We start from the raw sequence: 26,331 nt of genomic DNA, 5'->3' as shown, positions 1-26,331 counted from the left end.
TTAATATATTTTTGTGGAAACAATGATACATTTTTTTTCAGGATTCTTTGAAGAGAAAGTTCAAAAGAACAGCATTTATATCTAAAAGTATTTACTGTCACTTTTGTAATGATCTTTAAAAAGTTTCTGGTTAAATACTTGAATTTTGTTTAAAAAAAAACAAACAAACACATCATTACAAATATAAGTTTGTGTTTATGTATATTGTTAGTAAGAAATTTTGAACGCCTTGACAGAATTCATGCTTATATACAATTAAACAAAATATAGATACAACAGGTTCACACAAATGACTAAAACTTAGTAAAAAAAAAATACACCACCATCGGAAAAGAAACGTTTGTCAGATTTATTTTTTTTAAAGAAATTAATACTTTTTATTACAGCAAAGATACATTTTATTGATCAAAATTGGTACAATTCTATTTCAAATTAATGCTGTCCATTTAAACTTTATATTCATCAGAAAGAAAGAAAGAAAGAAAGAAAGAAAGAAAGAAAGAAAGGTTTAAATATCACAGTAAAACCTCTAAACGTTAGTGGTTCTCAATTGGAAAATATCAATTAGCCGAATTGTTTTCCAATTTAATAATAACAAATATTTCTTGAGCATTTCTTGAGTTCTGTTTAAAAGGGAATTACATTATAAAGTTAGAAGAAAGAGTGCAGAACAACTAACAACTAAAAAAAAATATATAAGACCGTTGTAGACTTTTTAAGATTTTGGTTAATGCATAATTCTGTTTATTGCATAGTTTTGATGATTATTATTTTTATTTTCCACATTTTAGAAAAGTAACAAAGAAAGGGTAGGTGTGTCGAACTTTCTGCCAGTTATTATGTCTCTGAAGCACATATGACTGTATTTGGAGGATATTGTAAGGCTAGAATATGACATCTGGAAGTGAAGGAGAAGTACTGGGTTTTGATGAACAGGCCACCAGAGCACTCACCCCAGTGCACTCACCATGCATTCTTCCTACTGATGAAAGCTCTGACTATAAATTGCCCAGAGGAAATTGGACAAAAGGCCAAGGATTTCATGCTCTTTTAACACGGAATTGCTGGAGATCAGTTCCTCATGAGAATATCATGTGTTAATGTTCCTGGCTTCAGCAATTTATCTGTTATTTGTAAATCAAACACGACCCACAAATAACAAATACAGCGTTGAAGCCAGAATCCTAATGTTGACTATTAAGGCTCAGCAATTGGTGTCTTGACTTGATGCCCAAAAGCAAAAACAAATTGCTTAAAATACCATAATTCAATAAATGAAGCCAGTAAGTTAAATGTTCCACAGCTGCTACAAAGCTATTTGGCTTTGAGTTTAATTTATTGCAGGTTCCTGAAGAATTATTTTCATGATACAATAGGCTATATGATTTAGAAAAATATTCATATTATATTGTTGAATATTGTCCAACTTTTTTGACAATATTCAATATATCTCAATATTTATAACTTGATATATTTATGACTGCACTGAAATGAACCAAAATGGTGATTTTTTTGCAATCAGAGGAATTATAATTCCAATCTAACAGTCATTGTTTCTCAGTAATATCACTGCAAATATATGAGGAACATTCTATCATTCATCCCTAACAGGCACACCACTTTAAGAGAGTCTGCCAGGAAAATAAAAATGGGGTTATGTTGCTCTGATTTGAGATGATTCTTCATTGCTGTATTGCATCTTGTAAAAGTCTACAGAATAAGCTTCCTCACCTGTTTTAGGGCCTCTTGTTTGCTCTTGTTCAGTTCCTCATATTTGAGCTTCCATTGGCTCAGCTCCACCTCCAGCTTCTCGATGTTCTTAATGAGTGCATGCTTATCCCTGACAGAGACACATGACATGTTTGACATGCACAACATAAATCATCATCGAGTCCAAACAGGCCGTTCTCAAAAGGTCTAGTCTACTGAGATGCCTCCAGTGGGTGATTTCTATAAAGTCAACATAGGTGTATCCTTCACTGTATATCATAGGTGGTGAAGGATACATCTATGTTCACCCTGTCATTTTTATGAGAAGCTCTAAAAGGCCTTTGATTTCATTTGTTGAGTTCTGGTCTGTTTCATGCATGTGTTGTTTTCCACCTGGACAATGATCTCTTACTCTCGTTCTTTCAGCAGGACTTTCTGGGACTCATCCAGGCGCAGCTGGAGAGCGTTGAGCTTGCTAGAGTCCTCCTCCAGGGCAGCCAGATCCTCCCACAGCAGTCTGCTCCGGTCCTGCCGACTGAGAACTGAGCGCAAGCTACTGGCACTGCGAATGTCCCAAGAGTCTGGAGCCTCTGACTTTGCCCTGAGAAGAGCCTCCAATAACTCCAACTCCTGACACAAAGAAAGAAAGACGACAAAAAAAGCAAGAAAGAAAGCAAGAATTTTGAATATCACAGTTAAAATTCTTGTGTGGGGGTGTTTATGGGGGTAGACAAATTAATTTGCTACTTGGCAGCAGCTGGCCAAAAGATGGCAATAAGGAGAGGTTGCGTGACATGCCTTCATCCTCGAAGACCATAAGCAAAATTGCATAAAGAAAACTGAACCCAGACTAAAACATTTAGGAGGTCTTTTACAAACAAGGATAAACAATGAGAGCCTAATATTTTAACTTAAAAACATTTTTAAAAACATTTTTGTTTAGTTTTGTACGATAAACAATTCTCATACTGTGTTGACTTGCCAATGTACAACCTAGGTTGTGAAGCGAAACCAGCTGAGAACTGCTGCCATAATCAATGTTCCAAGACAAAGAAAACAAATGAAAAACATAATAAAAAAAAACAAAACAAGACTTTCATGTTTTCTTTTTCTCCTTATTAAACCAAACAACAGAAGAGGCATTTTCTCTGTCATTCACATAACAAATATCACATTGCACCTTTTCCTTATTTCCTGTGTGCATGAATGAAATTCACAAGCTCTTTGGAGAAGTAATAAAAAACGGCTTTACAGTTCAATGCACCATCCTTCCTCTTTCCTTCCTACACACAGTAGGGATTACATATCAAAGACATGGGCCTCAGGAGACAGAAATGAGACACGAAACATGCTGCGATCCCAGAACGGCCACAGTTGAGTAACTGAGATAAAAGCGCAATGACACCTCCCTGCCACCAGGAGGAACTAAACGCATACTAATACAGATAGAGTTCTACATGTGGAAGCACTCAGCATGCCTGTGTGTGGAAACAGATCAGGAAATGGGATGGTATCAAACAATCCAGTGAGAGTCAGACTACGCTAACTATTATTTATTTCCTTAGCTAAGATTGAATGAGGAAGCCCGATACTACTATAAAAAGGTGGATATTTCTGTGCTGAATAATAAAAAAAGCCCAAACCAGTTTTGCTCTCAGCAGGTAATTGTCACTGTTCAGTGTTCACAGGAGTCTGAGAGTCTTTAGCTATCTAGGATACCCCCTGTTGATATCCGTGCAGAAATATACATCCATCATGCTTGAGACTCTGAAGGTCAGTTTTGACACTGACATTAATTCTTCCTTGCCTCTCTCTGCTGGTGCGCTGTGTTCACATCTATTTGCCAACCAAAAAAAAAGAGGTGCATGCTAATACGCACAGCAGACTAAACCACATTAGTGTGAGGGGTAATTCTCTTGAAAGATTAGTTTAAAATGCATTAAGGAAATAACAGATGCTCAAGCGAGTCTAGGAATGAAAATGGGGTTTCTGGGTTGTGGGAACTGCTGCAGTACCCCTGGCTGTGGCCCCATGGGTAAAACACATAGGGGGTTGTGCCGGGAGAGGGGTGGTTCTAATAATAGCACAAGCAAAAAGCACAGAGTCAGGTAATGAAATCACAGGGAAATGCACTGAACCAGGTCTGTGGCTGACCTATTTACAACTGTCTACCTGTGTCCAGAGTGAACAGCCTCGGTTATTCTGTAGGTTTGTTGTGTGGTTTGAGTGTCTAGCTTTTAATCATGTATCGTTTTAAAATGGTATCATTCTAACTAGGTGTGACAAGTTTTCACATCATATTATATTAGAAAGCGTTTTCTCACTAGCACTTTTAGTGCACACCCAGGTTCATTTGATGTCAGACTTCGGTTCATTTAGATGACGTGAATGCCATTTTCCGAATATGGGTGCGCATCCACAAAAAAGTGACCTGAGGTACTAGAGAACTTTTTAGTACTGTTCGCTGCTGCTATGATCACAATCTTACTCAATTGCAGAAGTGAAACGCAAAGCATGATTTCATGAAATGTTATTTATGTGTGTGTTCACATTATTAACAATTAACAACTGCATTTACTTACAGGTGCGAGTCTCTAAATGCACTATTCACATAGCCTGCTTACAATAGTGCCTCAAAGAATTTCTATATGGACGAGTAAACAAAGTCAAGCTGTATTCTATTTGTGACTATCACCTAAAACCACTAAAGTGACTAAAGTAATAACCATGGTAAAGTCCATTAAACTGAAAAGTCTAATCACATTTGAAATGACAATTCCAGTTGAGGTGCGAGTTAATCTGCCAAATCTTGGAAGGGAGCTGAGCATTTGAGCATCATATGACACACAGCTCATATCTGCACCTCTGTAAGTTTCCAAAACCACATGTAGCACATGTTTTTTGCTCCATGTAGCTGTTTTTGAGTGTCAGTTTGGGGTCAGGTGAATTACCAGGCAACCCACCAACTAGTCCTTTCTGAAAATATGCAGTTTAACACTCACCTTCTGCTTGTCTGGTTTGTCAGTGTCTACATCTCTCACAGGTTCCTGCTCTATAGAGCCTGGGCCATCTCTCACGTTCTCCTCATCCTGGTTGTCCTGCTTGATGTCTGGTTCCCGTGGCTGGTTGGAGTGTGTGGAGGCAGTTGAGGAGTTGGATGCTGGTGCAGTGGAAGCATTCGCTGGGGAGTTCTGTTCAGCTCGGACTCTTTGGGCCTCTAGGCGCAGTTGTTCGTTTTCGGCCGCCAGCTCTTGACGCTCTCGCCGTGCCCCTGTCAGTTCTTTGGTAAGGGCATCCAGACGTTGTCTCAGCTGCCTGACCTCATCCCGTGCCCTGTTGCGTTCGGCCCGCACTTTACTCCACTTCTCCCTCCAGTTGGCCGTGCAGTCCGACCACCAGCGCATCGTCTTCTCCATCTGAGCCGCCCGCGCCCGAGCCTCTTCCAGCTCACGCAGACGCAGCTCCTCGCGGCTCTCCCAGTCCCCACCGCCATCACAGCCCAGCCCTGGAGACAGCAGCAGAGGAGGGCTGGAACTCGGCGTTCCCCCTGACGGGCTGGGCGTGTGGGTCAGGCTGTCCGGGGAGCGCACCCGATCCGGGCCCAGGCCCAGGCCGCACAACAAGCCCGCCCCAGACTTGGCGGCCTCTGTCATGTGGGGACTGGGTGTGTGGTTCATCACTGAGCCAATGATGAGTCCAGGGAAAGAGAAGATAGTGGTCAGGAAGATCTGATCAGGAAGCCATGATCCACATCAACATGATGGTTTTCTGTGAAGCAAGAAAAAGAGGGGTTTAGAAAACAACTGAGAACTTCAAAATCCTGTCACAAAACATTATAACAGTCACAAAACATTATAAGGATCAATAGCAATAATAGAGTCTGTGGGGGGAAAATTTTAAAAGAAAAAAAAACTATTATTCATATGGTTTCTGAAAAAAAAAATTAAACCATTTTCAAGAAAAGTTTAAATCTTCATGGGAGGCAACAATCAACTAAAGTAAATGGGACAGGACGACTGCACCTTATTGAGGGGAGGATGGATGGGGCCATGTATTGCGAGATTTTGGGCAACAAGCTCCTTCCCTCAGTAAGAGCATTGAAGATGGGTCGTGGCTGGGTCTAAGGCTGGGCAACTAAGGAGCGGCTCCGTAAAAAGCATTTCAAGGTCCTGGAGTGGCCTAGCCAGTCTCCAGACCTGAACCCAATAGAAAATCTATGGAGGGAGCTGAAACTCCATGTTGCCCAGCGACAGCCCCAAAACCTGAAAGATCTGGAGAACACCTGTATGGAGGAGTGGGCCAAAATCCCTGCTGCAGTGTCTGCAAACCTGGTCAAGAACTACAGGAAGCGTCTGACCTCTGTAATTGTAAACAAAGGTTTCTGTACCAAATATTAAGTTCTATTTTTCTATTGTATCAAATACTTATTTCATGCAATAAAATGGAAATTAATTATAAAAAAATCATACAAGGTTATTTTCTGGATTTTTTTTTTTGATTCGGTCTCTCACAGTTGAGGTGTACCTACGATGAAAATTACAGATCTCTCCATTCTTTGTAAGTGGGAAAACTTGAAAAATCGGCAGTGTATCAAATACTTATTAGCCCCACTGTCCATATATATATATATACATATATATACACACACACACATATTTTTTCATCTATGTATGCATTTATTTTTAAAGTATTTTTTTAAACAAATGTCTGAAGGTTTTTGGAGAGTCAACTACTTGGGGTTTTCTTTTTATGGTTTATTTCTTTTCTTTTTAATAATTTTCTTCACTATGACATCAGTATAACTCTGGCATTTTTATTTTATGAGCAATAAAAAAAAATTATTTTTATTTTTAAATAAAATAACAGACAAGACAACAAAAAAAAGAACCAAGACTGGCTCTGAAAACCAGAATACATATAAAGTCAGTAGATGACAAAGACATACAGGAGCAATGAGAGCAAACAAGAGAAAAAGAACTCCATCAACATGTCAGTGCAACATGGCCAATAACATTGACATTGTTGAACAATCCAAACCACACCATGACAATTCAGTGCAGTTCTGATTTACAAGTGCTCTCTCTTTCTCACACTCCCACACACAGGCTGTATTTACTTAAAAGACTGCAGGGTGACAAAGGAGGAGGTTCCAAGGTCAAAAAGCTTCAGTCAGAGCAGCCAGCATCTCTCATCGGCTGTGAGGAGAGAGTTACAGCCCTACAGCTTATGGGAGTAGGACCTTGTGTTTGTATATGTAAAAAGTGTGAGGCTGTTTTTCACAGTGCGCTGGCTTTGGTGAACAATGATTAGATGTATTATATATTTTTTTTAAACAGCCCTCTATGTGACTGAGCATGTCGTCTGTCTGAGCCAAAAAATGTCTCTAGGAAAACATCATGTGACAGGCAAAATGTGCTTTACAATTTAGGTACATGTACTATTACATGCAGACATGACCAGTAATCATTTATCTTAAGCAGTCCGTTCCAGAATTAAAGAAATGTTGTCATTGTTTGACACCTAAAATGGAAGTCTATGAAAACAAATTTGTAAAGCAAAATATAATGGACTGAACATTTTGGGAAAATCTGAAAACTTCTGGAACTGAATTTTGGAAGGTACACTCTAAAAAATGCTGGGTTGTTTTAACCCAATGTTGGATCAAATATGGACTAACCCAACTGTTGGGTTAAATTTTGGTTACATTTTTAAATGAGCTTTTTAACCCAACAGCTGGGTTAGTCCACATTTGACCCAACATTGGGTTGAAACAACCCAGCATTTTTTAGAGTGTAGGCTAAATATTTATTATGCAATCTTGTAAATGGCAAAATGATATGTGAAATGCATAAATATACAAACACGTTAAATTGCAGCCCCCAAAAATTCAAGTTCTCTGAATGTTTTTTTTAATCTTCGTAGTTCCAAACCATTGCATGTTTATTTTAGTATGAAAGAATTTTGTCATTAATATACGTCCATATACATGGTACTGATGTAATTCCTGTGAGTTATTTTTCTCTCTCTACGTAAATAGTCCCCTTCTTGTATTATGCCAAAGTTACACAGTTTACTTTCTTTGCATGTTCATGACAGAATTTTGGATAAAACTTTGCTTGGACAACGTCAGTAGGTGATTTTATCTTAGTAGTTTAACAAAAACCATGTATAATGTTTAGTTTTTTTTTAACCTAAACTAAAACATTTATTTTGGTGCAAAGTCTACCTCCATAGATTTCCCTTATAAGAGCAGTACAGTAAACTGTGGCACTAAGCACACACACATACACCACTTTTCAAACCCAGAGGAGGTTCACGGGTGGGGCCTGTGGCTTTGGGAACTGCCGACTTGTGCATTAGAACATACACTCTAAAAAATGCTGGGTTGTTTCAACCCAATGTTGGGTCAAATATGGACTAACCCAACTGTTGGGTTAAAAAGCTAATTTAAAAATGTAACCAAAATTTAACCCAACAGTTGGGTTAGTCCATATTTGACCCAACATTGGGTTGAAACAACCCAGCATTTTTTAGAGTGTAGCGGGGCAAGAAACAGAGGCATAGGCTCCTCATAAAACACTACTCATACAAAAGCCCCCTTTTTATGAGCTCAGCTGGAAAAAAAAATGTCGAGACTATTAGGTTTGCTGCAAGCAGGGCGGGTGCACAAGGGTTTTGGTGGCAAACAACAGCAACTGCTGCCACTGTGGGTCAACAGGACAATAAATCAGTATCCTGGATCAACATATCAGCCCAGACTACATAGTATAGTCTAAATGTCAGTGGGTGTCTCTTTTGTGAGCTACAGCGGATATGTTGGGAGGCAAAGCAGTGTCATGCCAATGAGCTCTTGCAAGGATGTGAAACAGGATAAAAAAAAAAGTGCTAGTGAGAAAACAGGAGAAAGAGGCAGAGAATTTTAATTAGCTCCAGAGGCTTTCACGGGAGATCCTGATTAACCTTAATGATGCAATCTGAGCAGCATCTCCAGCAGAAACATGAGCAGCATGGAGAGACAAGTGGATGAAGAGAAAGAGGTGAGGAAAGAGTGAGAGCGGGGAAAATGTGTAACTGGAACCACTGCAATACTGCTGACAGCTAGAAGAAAGAGCAGTTGATTTAAAAAGAAGAGCAAAAACTTGCTGAAAAGTGACAGATTTGGTTGAAGGTTGAGGCTTGCCTTTTGTCTAAAGCAAAAAAAGTAAACTTATTCCATCCTTGGGAGGATTTCATGAATACATCTTTAACAATAGGGGGAAAAAAACATGCTTTCAATACACACACACTTGCAAGTTCAACAACAACAACAAAAAAATCTAAAACATTAACAGAGGATTCTCTCTTTCCACAGTATTCAGCTATAAGGTCAGCATGGGTTTGATGCTGGTCTAGCAAAGCGTAGCTGATAAAGGTGGTTGAAAGAGGTTTATCTGGCTAGTCAAGCTTGTTAAGCCTGGTGGGGACACCAGAATCATATGCTACAGACTTCAAACCACAACATATGCAGGAGACTTTTAAAGGGGTCATATGATGCTGCTAAAAAGAACATTATTTTGTGTAATTGGTGTAATGAAATGTGTTTATGCAGTTTAAGGTTAAAAAACACATTATTTTCCACATACTGTACATTATTGTTTCTCCTCTATGCCCCGCCTTTCTGAAATGCATTGATTTTTACAAAACTCATTGGTCTGAAAAAGCGAGGTGTGCTCTGATTGGCCAGCTATCCAGTGCGTTGTGATTGGCCGAATTCCTCAAGCGTGTGACGGAAATGTTACGTCCCTTACCATATTGTGATGCCTGCGGCAACCACATGTGACGACCCCGGGCTGGACTCCGCTTCGTCCACAGTGAAAGCCGATCCGGCGATCGACAGTGCGAAGTTGAAGTATTTCCTCAGCGACCAGCATGGATCAGCTCCAGGCATGACGAAGCGATATTGTCCTCTTTTGGAAGGCCAAACAAAGTAGTTTCGCTTTCACAAGGATGCACACAGCGCCTTCACGACATGGCAGCAGCGGCAACAACTATACTACAGCGAGAATAAAAGTTACGCCTTCTTTCTTTGCGTGAACATTTGGGCAGCGTTATGCAAATCTTCCCACATAGTGACGTAGGTATGTGGGGGCGTGTTAGAACGAGCCGTTTTAGGTAGGCGTGGTCGATGCTTAACTTTTATAAAGAATATCTCTTTGGATTTGAGACTTTAGTCATCTAGTCATCTTCTTTATGCACCAAGAGCTTGTAACACTCCAAAGAGAAAGGAAAAATTGAAATGGCATCATATGACCCCTTTAACAAAGAATTAAAAATCTATGACATAAAGGTAATTTTGCTTTATTGAACATGCTGTTCAAAATTCAAATACACTCAAGCAGAGTTAAATTGAGAAACACTTGCCTAACATATGAACAGATCATATTTAAAGCAAAACTACAAAGCCAGAGGTTAATTATGAACTGCATTAGAGGATTGAATGGTTTCCATCCTGCCACAACTATTTTCCCCAAAAACTGCTCCTTATAGGCTAGTGTATACCCTCAACAGGAAATCCTAAAGCCACAAATTTGCTGTCATCAGTTTGATTCACCATTGAACCAAGTTGACTCGCCCATTTCAGGTCATATTTCACTGCCAAAGAAACATCTGGAAGCTCACAATACCCTTTGCCAAAACAGAACGTGGCTGACAGGCATAATGGAGTGTATACAAAGGCTAGTTCAGCTTAAGCACGAAGCAATCGATTAGAATCTTTGCCAAGACAAAATACTTTAAACAGAGGCAAAAAAGACAGAAACTGCAAGACAAAGGATGATCTTTGAGAGAAAATAGCAAATGTTACCTGAAAGCACGAAAAATAAGCCAAAGAAAACTGCTCTATTATGAGAGGAATTTCAAGGCAAATTGTTAAAACAATGTGCAGTTGTTCTTCAGCAAAAAATATCAATTTTTTTAGTAGATCAAATGTGAGATCTGCAAGCCCATGTGCCTATTTAAAAGTTGCAAGCACATAATGGCAATTCAAAAGTGTGCATGCCTTTTCCCACATCAGTATTTATTAAATAAAAAATAAAAAAATTAATTCTGAAAAAACTGTATTCAACGACCACACATTTTACCTGGTATAAGTGATTTGACAACTCCATTGTCTAGGTAATGAACTAAATAACTTGAAAAAAAATTAACTTTTACTTTTATGATTTTCCTAGATTCCAAGGAAGTATCACATGCCTGGATGGCAATATGCACAGAGTATGTAAACTACACGCAGATGAGGTTATGCGTAATACAACCAGTGTTGTTAAGCTTCATGCATGTTCATTTTGGAGAAGACCACTGAAACTTGTGCATATTATACTATCTGTGATTTGTAACATGGAGCAGGCTCTGGTATACGTATGGGTTAATAAATCTGAAATCTTGCGCACGTAAACAAAAATCGCAGTTTGTGTGTACGCATACTTCTAGGATGAAATCTATGCAAAGTTTTATACACGAGGCCCCAGAACTGTCATTGCCATTACATCACAGGAAAGTTACAAGAACATTTCAAACAACTGAGACCACACACCACGGAGCAACATCTCATCTCTCCAAACTCAGCAAGCAATGAATTACAAATCTGAAGAGCTCTTCAATGCAGGATATAAATAACCCCCCTGCGTAAAATACTATCCATTTGTGTTTTTCCCAGTGCCTCTGCAGAAGATGGAGGAACTGAGATACGGTGTCACTCACAGGAGCCAATGAAAGTGAAAACTGATCTGAAGGCTGCAGCCCATTTTACTACAGAGGCCCTACTGTCACCTTCTGACACAAAGTCAGGAGCACAATTCTTTTGTTCGCTGGTTCATCAGCTATGTTTGGTAAAGTATGGCTTCAGGAGAAATCGTCCATTAGGGGAAAAAACTGTTGAGAGTCAGTGAAACTCAGCAAGGAGTGTGTAATGTTTCAGAGATCTTAAAATACAGAAAAATGTGAAAAGAAGAAACCAAAATATCCAAGAGGAGGAGTATTTTTGAGCACAGAGTCTGTTAACATAAATTTCAGTGATGTGAGAGTGAAAGCACACCTTGGCTGTAACCTGTGATCCTTGTGGTTTTTAGAAGAATTTGCCCCTAAAGGAAAAGGAAGTTTGTCTGCTTGTAGTGCATGTGGTCTCACACCGCAGACTGTGTGACAACAATCATTTTGCGTTCCACATTAGAGCAGATGATCTTGATAAAAGATCTTCCGCTGTCTCGGATGAAAGAGTTCCTGCCAAGTGTAAATAAGCAAATCTTAAAAACTGCTTATCTCAACAGCTAAGTAAACTTGCTGAAAAGTTACAGGCAGCCAAACTGTTCTGATATTGTCAACAGACGGTAAGCCCATATGATATGCCATATAGACAGCAGAAAACAAGTGGAGAAGACAGGATCGAAGGATAGAGTCTGTGTTTTGATATAAAATGTCCTAAGAGGGACTGCCAAACTTATTCTTGAGGGCATTTGAATTATGAATGTTATATCTGTCACAAGTCTTAGTATGCTTTAAATATTCTGGTTTAATAAAAGAAGCTAACTTGAGACCAAATAGTCAGCCAACCGTTTACTTTAATCACCAAACCACTGGACACGGCCCATACAGCAAGCATTATACTTGCTAAAAAAAGAAAAGAAACATCAACTGCAACATAATTTTCTGTATTCTGCAAGTTTAACTTGAACAGTTAGCGATTCAGTTAGACAGAACAATAAATGTCCAGTAAATTCAAAAGAAATGCATTATTTTCTCTACAAAAGTTTACAGAGAAATGAGAGAAAGTGTAAACAGGTTCAGCTTTCCTTTCTCAAGCTTGTCATTACCTCACAGTGGTACGGCTGATTAAATTTGAATGATTCACACACCAGAAATGGGTAGACAAGCCAAAAATGTCACATACTAAAAACAACAATTACTGAGACTGATTTCAGCGTCTCAGAGCTGGCAGAAGGGCATCTACTTAACCTATGCAAAGAAACACCACTATAACACGAGTGACTGACTGGGTCTGCATGTCACACATTAATCAAAACCATTAAAATGTCATAAAATATGTTTATACTGCTAATAAAACAGTGCATTATCCAGTATAATGGCATTTCCATCTATGTTTAATAATTTCTACGCAAAATCTTGAAATGAACAATCAAATGCACATATGGTGTGACTCTTCCGGATGTAGGTTTCTGTTTACATGGCACTAAAACCAAGAAAAACTAAAATAAATCACAGTCAATGTTTGAAATGTGAACATATGTTTTGCTGCAACACTAAATACACACTACTATTCGCATGAAATCTGCAGGTCATGCGTAATACTGGGGTCAGCTGTGGCTAATACATTTTGTCTGAGAAATGGGTAACATATGGTGTCTCCATATTTTAAGTCTGGAACGGAAAATTATTTGGGACACCTTTATGGTGAAGCAAATTTCACTCAGATAGCATCTCTGAGGGTATCAACAGATGAGCATTGAGCTTTTTCTTGTTTTGGGGTTTTTCCTGCTGATAGCAATAAGCCGATTATTTTCCGATTTGGCAAATAACTTTTTTTTTTTAAATGGCATCACAACATTATAATCCACACAGTGTGAAAAATGTATGCATTTTGATATGAGCTGCAGATCAAGTAAAATGGACAATTAAATACATTTTGTACAATAAATTGAAAAAGCAGAACTGGCATTCATAAGAAAAAATTGAATAAGAGGGACAGATGTCAGTTCACTGACAGTGGGACATCAGGAAAAGGTTCATTAAGGGGTCAGCCAAGCCCGTCACACACTTACACAGGCCTCTTGTGAAAATAATCACTAGTAACTTGATCAAAGCCAGTATCCCAAGAGGAATTTAATGGATCAGGGTGTTAGAAGGTCTTACATCCAGAGGAGCATGTAATAGAGGGAATGATGAAGTTAAAGCAGCCAGAGAGAGAAAGCAAGAACTGGTGATATGTCAGAGAGAAGTACTCATTTGAGGGTGTTAAGCATTAAGATGTTAATGTCTTCATCAACTCATTCAGCAAGGCATGAAACGACAATAATAAACACTCCAAATCCCGCATGAGCAGCTTATGAAGTCGAGGTCAGGTCTGCAACCATGTATCAACCAAAACAAGATTTCAGTCATGCAAAACACTGAACAAGTGAGCTGAATAGAGCTACTGGGATGAAGGCTATGGAAGCCCATTACTGCCTTAGAGTATGAAGGTAATTGTAATTTTATATCTCCCAATCGTCACTTTAACTCTCATATTGTAACTTTATATTTCACAATGTGACTTTAAATCTCACAACGTGGCTTCAATCTCTCTCTCAATTAACTTTTTATGTTTTGCTTTAGGCACAAAAATACTTTTATGAAAAGCCTCTGAAAAAAAATTCTAAGACACTGAAATCAGTGAGGGAAAACAGGAAGCAAAAGTAGGACAAAGACAGAAGGTGATGAAAAGTCGAGGGAGAAGCAGCAACAAGGCACATACCATGCAGAAAGGGAGGAAATATGGATGAGACAAGACAGGGTTGTGCCTAAACTTGTGATTTTACAGTATGACGACATCATAGCCAATGTTGAGGGGGCATATAGAGCACAAAAATGACACATCATCATGATACATATACATCACCATAATGCCAATTTATCTTGTATGTATTAAGCACAACAAGCTATAAAATGCAGTCACATTTCTGTACATAATAATGTCTCAATTTTCCAATTTATAAGACTTCAGCCTTTGATTTAATAAGAAAGGGAAACTATCACAATGCAAACTGCCCCAGGGGTCTAGAGGAAAACGGACACAATGTATGACAGTCAATCATCCACTCAGGTGGGTTTAATGAAGGGAGATGTAGTATTTGCCAAAGGCACAAAAATGACTGAAATCCCCCAACCAGCACATGATCTTGCAGCTATTGCCCAGCAGCTGTTCCTTATCCTTACAGCAGGGGGCGATGTGAGGATCAAGCTGCGGAGTAATGCATAATAATGAAAGAATATTTAACGTGACTAAATCTTTTTTATCATATGCACCCTAAGGAGGATTCATCACCTGAAATAAAGCACTTAGCAGGATTAGCAGACAATGGCAGAGGAGATAATTTCAATAACCGTCGCTATTTGTTTGTTTGTTTATTTCCTTCTTAACGCCAATCCAGCATCTATGGCTATATTCATGGCGAGAACCAGTTAATCCATGCACAAGTCGATCCATACACAAGTCTTGTCTTTACACACACGTCCGGGGACAATTTACAATGTTCAGTTAACCTAACCTGCATGTCTTTGGGCTGTGGGAGGAAACCGGATTCCCCCCCCCCCCATTAAAATAATTTATTCATGAAAGAATATTAGAGTATACACAGTAGGGTCAAATGATGTGATGCTCTATTTTTTGCACTGGTAATAAAAAAAGAAGAAGTGAAATTAGACTTCAAAATACCTTATCTGAGAAGCATGTTTTCAATTCCTGAATTAAAAACCATTCTGATAATTACATGGGGACAATTGTAAAAGTTGTGAAATGTCATGCAGTGCGACTCCCCAAAAACTTCACGATATTTCTGAAGAAAAAAATATATTTGTGAAATTAAATTAAATAAACTTTAATAAATAAAATATTTTTTTGAAAATGATTAAGATGTGGACACAAATATGATAGGCCTATTACTTTTTGCCTAATGGTTGGTTACACATCATGACATTTTAGAGTCATTAAATCAAAATTTTAATAAAAGTTTTTCAAAACCAGATGAAAACATTAATACAAAGACTAAATTAGACTTTAAAGGATTCTTCCTGTTCTTTATCATGGACACACTTATTTTTTCACTGGCCCAGTATAATATACAATAAAGCATACATAAGCAATTATTCTGCCTTTCTAAAAATAAAAATTAAAATTAAAAAAAAAAAAGAGGGGTTTGTCTGAACCTCACATGTGCAGTTTGTCCTCAGAGTGCAATGTCCATCTTTACACCTAATCCATCATTCTGAACATCCACTAACATGACGGGACAGACTCTCCCTGTGTCCCAGCTTGGCCAACATATATTCTCGTTTAAATAAAACTTATCAGGAGACTACAATGTATAGGTGCATGTGCTTTTGTGTAATGTAGCCTACATCCGTTGACAAACTAATGCATGTTAATGATACCCAACAGTCCACACACACATCCTAGGTGGGTTCAAGATGAAAACAGGGTATGTGACTCAAAGAACAGTGCATTCTTCTTACCACGGCTAATGGTGCTCAGTCTTATATCGCCGGTAATATGGAGTGTGTACATTGATGCAGTTTAATAAGGGTCAGATGTTAAAGGCTGACAGATTCATGTGTGTGATAAGGATCCTGGAGAATGTAAAATGGAAATGGACTGGAATAATCCAAGCCAGACTGAATAATGCAGACAGTCAAAGAAAGGGAGGAAAGGTATGAAAAGAAGCTGTGGCAGAGGGCAAAGAGTTGAGGAAGACAGAGAGGAAATGGGTCAGAAACACAGGAAGAAAAGACAGCTGGAGGAGGGGAAAAAGAGAAAGTTTTCGAAAGCAGATGGCAGAGGACTTTCTCTACTGAATGGGATTCCTCCTGCCACTGATGAAATATACTACACTTATTTACAGCTCAGCGAATTGGTCTACGTCCATGTCTTTTTAGGCCCCTTGCTCGTCCAGAGCGCATAGGGTTAAAAGACAGGATGCTTGATTTACAAACATCCTGTGAAACCAAGAATAAAAGGACAAAACACTGTGTGAGAGTCAGACACACAGATAAGTTACTACATGTGCGCTGGGAGATGGAAACGCAGTTCAGCGTAAACTAAAACAAATAACAAAAAAGCAGACGTTAATTTGTAACATATTATGCAGTGCGTGACAAATTAATCCCATTTAATCGGCCTACTCTCTAGGGGAGCTAGCCGATCAATTTCTGTGCTGATCAGAACCAGGTCATAAACAAGCAAACCAAAACAAATGGCTGTAACAGTTTAACGAAAAGACAGCTGGAGGAGGGGAAAAAGAGAAAGTTTTCGAAAGCAGATGGCAGAGGACTTTCTCTACTGAATGGGATTCCTCCTGCCACTGATGAAATATACTACACTTATTTACAGCTCAGCGAATTGGTCTACGTCCATGTCTTTTTAGGCCCCTTGCTCGTCCAGAGCGCATAGGGTTAAAAGACAGGATGCTTGATTTACACACATCCTGTGAAACCAAGAATAAAAGGACAAAACACTGTGTGAGAGTCAGACACACAGATAAGTTACTACATGTGCGCTGGAAGATGGAAACGCAGTTCAGCGTAAACTAAAACAAATAACAAAAAAGCAGACGTTAATTTGTAACATATTATGCAGTGCGTGACAAATTAATCCCATTTAATCGGCCTACTCTCTAGGGGAGCTAGCCGATCAATTTCTGTGCTGATCAGAACCAGGTCATAAACAAGCAAACCAAAACAAATGGCTGTAGCAGTTTAACGCCTGTTGTGTGTTCAAGTTTCGCTGTGGCGACCTCAGACCCGTGACGAAACACTTCCTCCAGCTTGACCATGTGACTTCGGTCTGCTCCTCTGAGGCAGTTTTCCATTAACATGAGCAGATCGGTCTTTCTTCACAGCAAGGAAGGCACTGCTACATTTCTGCAACCATATGATCCATGAAATAGCTACAGACTAAAAGCTGAAAGTGGAGCGAGAGACAGCAATCTGAAATAACAAGGCCAAGACCAGAAATAAAGATGTAGGAAAGCATGCTGCCATCTAGAAATGCTCAGTTTAGAAGCACTAATACAATTAGAGAGAATACAAAAGAAGAGGATGAACTTCTAAAGCAATTTCACAACCGAATGGATCTATAACTTAATTAAAATGCTCTTTAACTATTGATCACTGTTCATTGCAGAACTGCTGATCTTGGGCAGAAAGTTCAGCTGGATGCTACGCAGTGTGGTTTCAGAGCAAGAAGAAACATGTTTGGGAGGTCTGACATTGACAGAGCACGAAAAGTTAAATCCTTAGCAAACAAGACATGAAAATCATATAGTTGGCAAGTTATTCTATTTAAAAACACAGTAGAGTTTGTTAAATTATAGACTAGGCCCTGAAATGTCTTATGATGTGACTGATTATTATGTTCTACAAAGTTTGTACAATTACGATCTAAAAGTTTCATGGAAACAAAACTATTTCTGCAATATTTCCTGTTTCTTGTGTTGTAATAGGAATGCAAAATGCTAATTTTCTAAAACCTTGTCAAAATCGATTTAATTAACGATTTTGATTAACAAAAGCACCATCTTATTTTGGAAAATTTACCATTTCTATAACACCTTAGTAAAAAGCATGTCACACCAACTATCTGTTTCCTGTCAGAAAGCTTTTTTGTGTGTGTCACTGAAGGTGACAAAACCACAATTTATCAGTTTATAACCAGTTATTCATATCTGTACTCAAAGATCACATCAGACTCATCCTTGACAGAGTTCAAGAGTGTTTTGAACTCATCAGCACTACAAAACCTCAATCACTTGCTGATTCAACGAACGAGCTCTGTTGTTTGCTCAAATGAAAATAAAAACCACAAAACCGTTTTCTTCAGAACCTTAGGAAAGACTGTCTTTCAGTAGGCCGGTTCAGAGATCAACATGCTCTTCAATCCATCTCTAGTCAAATTTCCCACTATAAATCTTCCGGTCCTCTTAATATCACTGTCAAATTGTCTTTCTGTGACCTCATCTCTACTACTTCTTCATATCCGTGTCACTTCCCACATTACGCCCATAAAAGCACTTTCATGGTTTAATGAACTGATGAGGCATTTGTTTTCAGATCTCACTGCAAAGTCATTTAGAGGTTACATTTTCATTTTAATTCTTGGCTTCATTTCAATTGGCTGTAGGCCAGTGTGTTAATCATATAGTCTAATTATCCATATGCTATGCCTAAACAACATTCACACTATCTGGTGTGTATATTTGATAGCTTTAGTTGTTAGCCCTCAATACACTTGAGACAGACATCTTAATGTTTTTTTCAACTTACCTGAAAAAATATTTGCCGTTCACAACTTCAAACAGATAACACTGTGCCACATCAAAAAACATAAGGTTTGAAAAATACTCTATGCAATATGTGAAAGGAGCTTAGCTACAAATGTCTATGATATTAAATGGTTAGTTGTTCTTCAGATAGCTAGCTATAACCATGTCGATAGTTCAAATAACTCGACAGCAAAAGAACACGTTTGCGCTAATGACTCTTCTTTGACTTTTCTGTCAATCACTCATCCAAACAGGTCTTGGAATCCAGGTAAACGCTAAAAGCCAGTAGACCCTCCAGCTATTAAATGCCCTTTCCTATCATGAGTGCCTCCAAAATATGGCCAGTCAGTTTTGCATGTCATTAATAAACATCAGGGGTGGACAGTTTGTGAGAACAAATTCCTATAAACTAGCTGCCAGTTCATCAATTTGCTCTGAACAAAAAGACTATTGACTGTCACAGTGTGTTTGGATGTGGCTGGCAGAGACGCAGTCATCCTCTTAATAGCAAATTTCCTCATAATTCATGTGATTGTGAAACAAGGCAGAGATCTGGACAGCTATCAAGGGGTCTGGATGTGAATTGCTCCCATTTGAAAACTGCTGTGTTTTCCAGCAAGAGAGGAAATGTAGACTAGAGCTCTACAAGCAAAGATCCAAATCATTTCCACACCAATTATTGTTGCTGCATCCTCCATGATTAAGTTGGGTTTACATAAACATGCAAATAAGTTGCAGAAGAAAGCAGGTGGGTTGAAAAAGTTTCTTAGTTTAATTTCATAACACATGCTCTGGTTTTCGATTCCTCTCACTCTCATCTACATATGACTCAATTTAAAATTCAGCTTTGAAAATAAGCCAGCAAAAAAAAAAAAAAACTGCAACATCAAACAGAATAACTCAATCATACTTTAGTATGCATTTTCAAGACAAAAACATGCTGTAAACAAAGCTTTGCATGCAACCCATGAATTACAAAAAGTAGACCCAAACTCTTCTTGAAGAATCAAACAAAATGCCCGTGATGTTCTGCAGTGTTTACAGAGTTTGGTCACAATGCAAAAATACAAACAAGTCTATGAGTGAGTTCAAACCACTACAGACACTAAAGAGCAGAATCAGCAACATAAGCAAATTAAGTGATAAATCTTAGTGCTGGTTTGCACTTAAAAGGGAATTGACATGTAAGCCAATATGACTATTTCAGAGTTCAGTGTACAATACTGCCATAGCAGGACATGTACATATTGACAAGAAATCAGGATTATTACAACAGAACAGAACAGCAGAGGCATGAAAAAAAGCACAATCTCTGAAACGGATTACATTTTAATAATGTATTCTCAATCAGCAATAAAATCTGGCAAGAACATTGTCTAAACATAACTAAAAACATACTATATTTTCGTACTGATTTAGCAAAAATAAATTAATAATAATAATAATAATGATTCTAAAAAGTAATACAATTAAAAATTAAACAAAAAAACAAAAAGCAAAGCAAAAAACACAAAACAAAATAAAATAAAATATGCTCTACAATATAATAAACTACACTCTAAAAACTGCTGGGTTAAAAACAACCCAATTTGGGTTATTTTGGCAACCTAGCGCATCCTGGGTTGCTTTTTTATGGTTTAAAATTACTACACTGCTATGCTAAAATGAACCCAAATCGAGCTAGACATTAAACCTACAAATCATGTTCATTTTAAAATCACTTTTACACACACAGAATGACTATCAAAAGGTAAATATTTATTTAAAACAAAAGAAAAGTCAAAAGTAACATGCATGTAAGAAGAAATGCAGAAAAGTATGGCATTAACAGCTACAGAGTTGATAAATGAAGCATTGAACATTTGTTGAATATAACTTTTAAGATCAAATTTGACTTTTTTGGTCAATTTTATATATTGTATAAAAATATTATACAAAAACACTATTATACAATAGTTGTACAACTAGTTAATAGTTAAGTTCTTTACAAACTATTCTGGCATTACAGTAAATAAACCACAACATTAACACTGATATTATAACTTTTATCAGAAACATATGTGTGAAAGAATGTGAGCATGTGTATGAATGTGTAAACTCCATTTCTACTAAACAACAACACAGAACAAGCATTTAACATTTTGTTTTTCCAAAGTCTACACTTACAGTTTGTTTCATAGTCCATGAATACAGATCAAGCATCGCTGCCAATTTTCATGATCTCTTTAGGATAATTGATGTAGTCATGAAGAAGCCCCATCAGTACAGCAAAGGCATGTGACATCTTTTACATTATCCAGGGCAGCCTCCTCCTTTAAAACCACTGTTGCATCAGTTTGGGGGAAAGGACATTCTCCTCTTTGACCAGCATTCATTCCAGTCACCACCTGTTCTTCATCAGTGGCCTAAAAAGAGAAAAAAAATTGAAAAAAGAAAACATTTAATTCAAATCTATCCATTTTCAGATAGAGGTGCATCCACCTCTACGGATGAGATCAAGATAGGTAAATAGTCTGTTTTTTAATTTCAACCAATTTTTGTGTTTGTTTAATGTCTCGGTCTACCACAGCGCTCTAGAATGCTATAATTGCAGCACTAGTGTGTGAGGGCATGTAATATTGTTTAAATAAATATATTGCTTTCAGAAAGCTACTTCTTTACTGAAACATTAAAACAGACATGACATTCAAATACCTCACAAATTTTCATGGACGTGGAGGGCTGCTCGTTAAAGGGTTAGTTCACCAAAAAATGAAAATGGTCATAATTTATTTTGCCCCATGTTGTTCCAAACTCTTCAAATTTTTGGAACACAAATAAATATAATATTCTCTTAATTTTTGTCCTCCATTGGAAGTCTGGGAGACCAGTATTTTCTTCTGAACAGACATGTTCCCTATGATATAATTTAAAATATATAAATATATATATAAATATTGGCATGGATTACTTCTACAATAACTCTGTATTTTTGAAGCTTGAAAATACTGATTATCTAGACTCTCAATGGATTAACAAAAATTACGAAAAAAAATTAAAAAATATCTTCATTTGTGTTCTAAAGATAGACAAAAGTCTTATAGGTTTGGAATGACATGAGGGCAAGTAATTTTTTTTTTTTTTGTGTGAACTATTCGTTTAAGAAAGGAAGACCAAGTTGGTTTGAGTTCTGCAAAGAAAAACACAGACATCAATGGTTTACATAAAATATGAACACGTAATCATACTGGTGTTGCATCAAAATGTGAGGTAAACAGGCAGGAGACAACAGAAACATTTATTTTCTAAAAATAACTCGCATCAATCTCAAAAGAATGATGCTCTCCTATGTCTCTGGCTTTCAACATCTACAAAAACAACAAACATTCTTTTACTCTTAGTAAAAAAAAAAAAAAAAAAATTAATAACATGATGGAATTCTGAACTTTACTTGCCTTAACCGTCTTTCCCTCTCTTCTGAAGAAGCTCAGAACATCGCCTCCTCACACAAGCAGGGTTCTGTGTCGTTAACTCCCGTCGCGGGCACAATGAAGACACAAAGCTCAACAAGTCTGAAATATTACATGCAAAACATTACTTTTAACAATTATCACTTCATCAGCCTCAAAATAATTAGGCTAGTCTTTATTAAATAACGCCGTTTCCTTTAGAAAACTACATTAAATTTAACCACAAAAAAGATGATAACGAATTAACATGTAAATATGTTAATAACCCTCTCTTAACGCCTCAAAAAATGTAAATATTGTAAAATCTAATGTAAATATGCAGAGGCGGACAGTAACTAAGTACATTTACTTGAGTATTGTACTTAAGTAAAAGCTCTTTATTCCAAAGATACTACAAGCTAGTCAGTGTATTCAGTAGGTGTAATGTATTGTAAGTTGCATCAGAAATATTGCAAGTATTACGTACAACAATAAAACAGTGCATTGACATAAGAAAGGAAATTTACTTTTCGTACTTAAGTACTTTTAAAAGCAAGTACTTCTGTACTTTTACTTAAGTAAAAATCTGTCTTTACAAGTTTTACTTATAATGGAGTAATATTTGACAAGCAGTATCTGTACTTTCACTCAAGTAATGGAGTTGAGTTACTTTGTCCGCCTCTGTAAATATGACATAAGACACTCGCTGACGTTATACTAAAAGCACCTCTTCCGTTCAGTAAAAGAGGCTGTTAAGACAATTTCTGAGGTGAAATCCGTGTTCGCGTATTTTTCAATATAAGCTCTTTTCGGAATATTTCCGCCTTCCATGAAATCTCAAAATACTACCGGACTCAAACAATGAATGACGACTTTATATTTTTAATCTTTACTTACCATAAACAGTCTTTCACTCGCACTCGCTTCCAACTGAAGATGCTGAGAAAATGGCGGCTTCTCGCACTGGTGTCGTCCGATGTTAGCGTGACGTAGGTGCTCTCTTTCACGTCCGCGTTCCCAACCCAGCGCCGCTGGGTTATAGATCAAGACCAATTTTCAACCCAAATTGAATTAAAACAACCCAACGTCCTTACCCAGCAGTCTCAACCCAGCATTTGGGTTGAAAAAACAACCCAGCGTTTTTTAGTGTATAAACTACATAAACCAGCCTGGTCTTTTCAGCCTTCAACTCCCAGAAATAATGAAGTTGTCACTAGGGATGTAACGGTATGAAAATTTCTTATCACGATTATAGTGACCAAAATTATCACGGTTATCAGTATTATCACGGTATTGTTACAATGTGCTGGAGATGTTCAAAAAGTACCAACACATAAATCACTTCACCAAGTTTTATATTTAAAGGGATCCTATTATGCTCTTTTACAATGTCTTAAATTTGTTTTGGGGGTGTACTAGAACATGCTCTTGTGCTTGGTGGTTCGAAAAACGCATTTTTTTACATAATTTACATTATTACAATACCTTTCTCCCCAGCCTGGCACAAACGGCTCGATTAGTTCCGGCTTTGATGAAGGCCCGCCTTCCGAAAAACAAAATGTGATGTGATATTTATTTTGAATGTATAGCATATTTTTTAATAAGGCGACAACATATGATAGATACGATAGGACAAAACAAATACAGTGTTGAACTGATGAAAATTTCTTATCACGATTATAGTGACCAAAATTATCACGGTTATCAGTATTATCACGGTATTGTTACAATGTGCTGGAGATGTTCAAAAAGTACCAACACATAAATCACTTCACCAAGTTTTATATTTAAAGGGATCCTATTATGCTCTTTTACAATGTCTTAAATTTGTTTTGGGGGTGTACTAGAACATGCTCTTGTGCTTGGTGGTTCGAAAAACGCATTTTTTTACATAATTTACATTATTACAATACCTTTCTCCCCAGCCTGGCACAAACGGCTCGATTAGTTCCGGCTTTGATGAAGGCCCGCCTTCCGAAAAACAAAATGTGATGTGATTGGTTAGCTGTCCCAGTGCGTTTTGATTGTCAAACAGCTTAGACGGTGTTTCAGTACTGCCCCATCCTTTGCCAAAGCAGCAAGTTCCTTCTGCTCCGGTTTAGTTAAGGATTGCATCAATATTGCCATATCAATTTGAGCCGGATTCAGACCCAGAGAATATTGAACAAGAGGATCGCGCAGAACCTTTGCATGCACAGATATTGCAAGACATATTAGAGTGGTAACGTTATTGAGGTTTTTTTTTTTTTTGGCTAAATCATGTTTTACATAGGATGTCAACAACTGCTTAAAAATAACTGCATTTACTATGTACAGATAAGTGCATATGTATTATTTTTATTGTTATTTAATTCTAACATTATAACATGAATTGCAGTGAAACTGTTATACAGTTGAATTTATTTATACCATAGTCCAGTGTTTCCCAGGCGGCATATATATGCCAACTCATTCTCTGCCAGCAGGAGGTGCTGTTGGAGTGGTAGAGATCAAGGTTTACACGGTAATGGCTGTACACAAAGCAGCGCTTCGCTCCTAAAAACACTACTTTATCAGACATTACATGCAAAGTATTGTACATTACATACATTACATACAAAAGCATAATAGGACCCCTTTAAAACAACAAACAACAAATAAAATGACTTTTTGATTGCATAATCACTAAAATAATAACATTACCAATGATGTTCGGATTTTAAATGACAACTTGACTGACAACAGTTTAATAGCATGTTCAAATATCTAATGTAAATGTTCAAATAAAGCTTTGAAAAAGTTTCATAAAAAGGTAAACCTCACATTTCAGCCTTTAAATAAAGAAAAAAGTTAAGTCAAAATGATAATTGATTAATAAATGATTATATGTATATTATCTGCACCATAAATAATCCTAGATAACTTATCTGATTTGTTTAAATGTGTAGAATCCACATAAGCTTGTTTTTCATCAACCTGTCAAAATTTACAGCAGGGCACGCAAATTCAGTCCGTTTTTGGCCAGACAGAAACTGCACACAGGCTGAATGTAAATATAAGTCTCTGTAAATCCACTCTCTGACAGCAGGTGGCGCTTATGGAAAAGCTGAATTACAGCTGTTTCCCGTAACCTCCGTGGACAAAGCAGTATTGCGATTAAGAACACTTCCTTTAGGTATTACATGGAGCGAAGATGAAAACAAAATGCCATCGAATCGTTTCTGAAGACAGTCAGAACCTTCGGAGGTACATTCATATAATTAATTCATTCATATATTCATTTGTATAATCCATTTAGCACTCTTTTAAAACCTCCCAGCTTTTCCGCCCTGTTTTCACTCAAAACAAAACTACTCTGCGTGCTGTGCGCATGTGAGACTGTTACTTAAAACTGTGCTTTATGCTGGACAGTATTTATTTATCGCGAGTTGTTCAAATTGCGGTAATCTAATACGGTTTTAATGATAATTAAAATATGAAATGGTAATATTAATCGTCGGGAATTTTATCATGATTTATCATCAAACCAGTAATCGTTACATCCCTAGTGGTCACAACAAAGATCAGTTATTCTCCTGTGCTTGTCTTTTACTAATAAACGTGAAGGAAAACTGCATAGTAAGTGTAAAATAACTCCATACGGCCCCACCCGAAAAAAACTTTTTTTTACACTATGGCTCTGCTTGACTAAAGTGCCTGTGACCAACGAGACTATATCAAAGGCCAGAAGGAAACCACTTCCTCTTCAACTGTGCAGGCCTGGTGCGTGCTACCGTTGGGACAAGTTCCCAGTTCAGCTGTGATATTTCTTTCCAAAGTCATCTCATAAAAGGCATCATTACGGGACCATTAGTTCTCGCTAATCAACCCTGTCCAGAATTATTAATCCCATCATATATTTGCTCCTCAGTGTCAACAGAAAATCATTGGGTTTCTTCGGACTCCAGGTTTCAGTCTAGGACACACGGTGCATTCCTCAACAATGACTCAATGACAAATGCAAATATACACAGTCCTCAAAACCACACATACATACTAAAGTACCTACAACACACCAAGGAAAACATTCAGCTCCTACATGACCACACTAATCAGTGGGTGTAACAGCAAAGCAGATCCTCGTGTTCTCTACAGTTTTCAAAATACTG

The 26,331-nt window shown here is 37.6% G+C and overlaps 1 protein-coding gene across 1 annotated transcript in view; it reads right to left on the bottom strand.

The window, feature by feature from the left end:
• Window positions 1–1,710: 1,710 nt before the first annotated feature.
• The window catches only part of ccdc102a (coiled-coil domain containing 102A), a 44,571-nt gene continuing 19,950 nt past the window's right edge, over window positions 1,711–26,331 (bottom strand). Inside the window, exons 2-4 of the mRNA XM_016273223.1 lie at window positions 4,713–5,478; window positions 2,123–2,340; window positions 1,711–1,840 (exon numbers count right to left, since the gene is read on the bottom strand). Coding sequence (XP_016128709.1) covers window positions 1,711–1,840; window positions 2,123–2,340; window positions 4,713–5,387 — 1,023 coding nt within the window. The 5' untranslated portion in view covers window positions 5,388–5,478. The remainder of the gene's footprint in view (window positions 1,841–2,122; window positions 2,341–4,712; window positions 5,479–26,331) is intronic.

The sequence above is a fragment of the Sinocyclocheilus grahami genome, unplaced genomic scaffold (genome assembly GCF_001515645.1).
Source record: "Sinocyclocheilus grahami isolate Dianchi unplaced genomic scaffold, SAMN03320097.WGS_v1.1 scaffold76.1, whole genome shotgun sequence".
NCBI lineage: Eukaryota > Metazoa > Chordata > Actinopteri > Cypriniformes > Cyprinidae > Sinocyclocheilus > Sinocyclocheilus grahami.
Note: the sequence above shows the minus strand (reverse complement) of the source record. Positions and strands in the feature narration are given on the sequence as shown.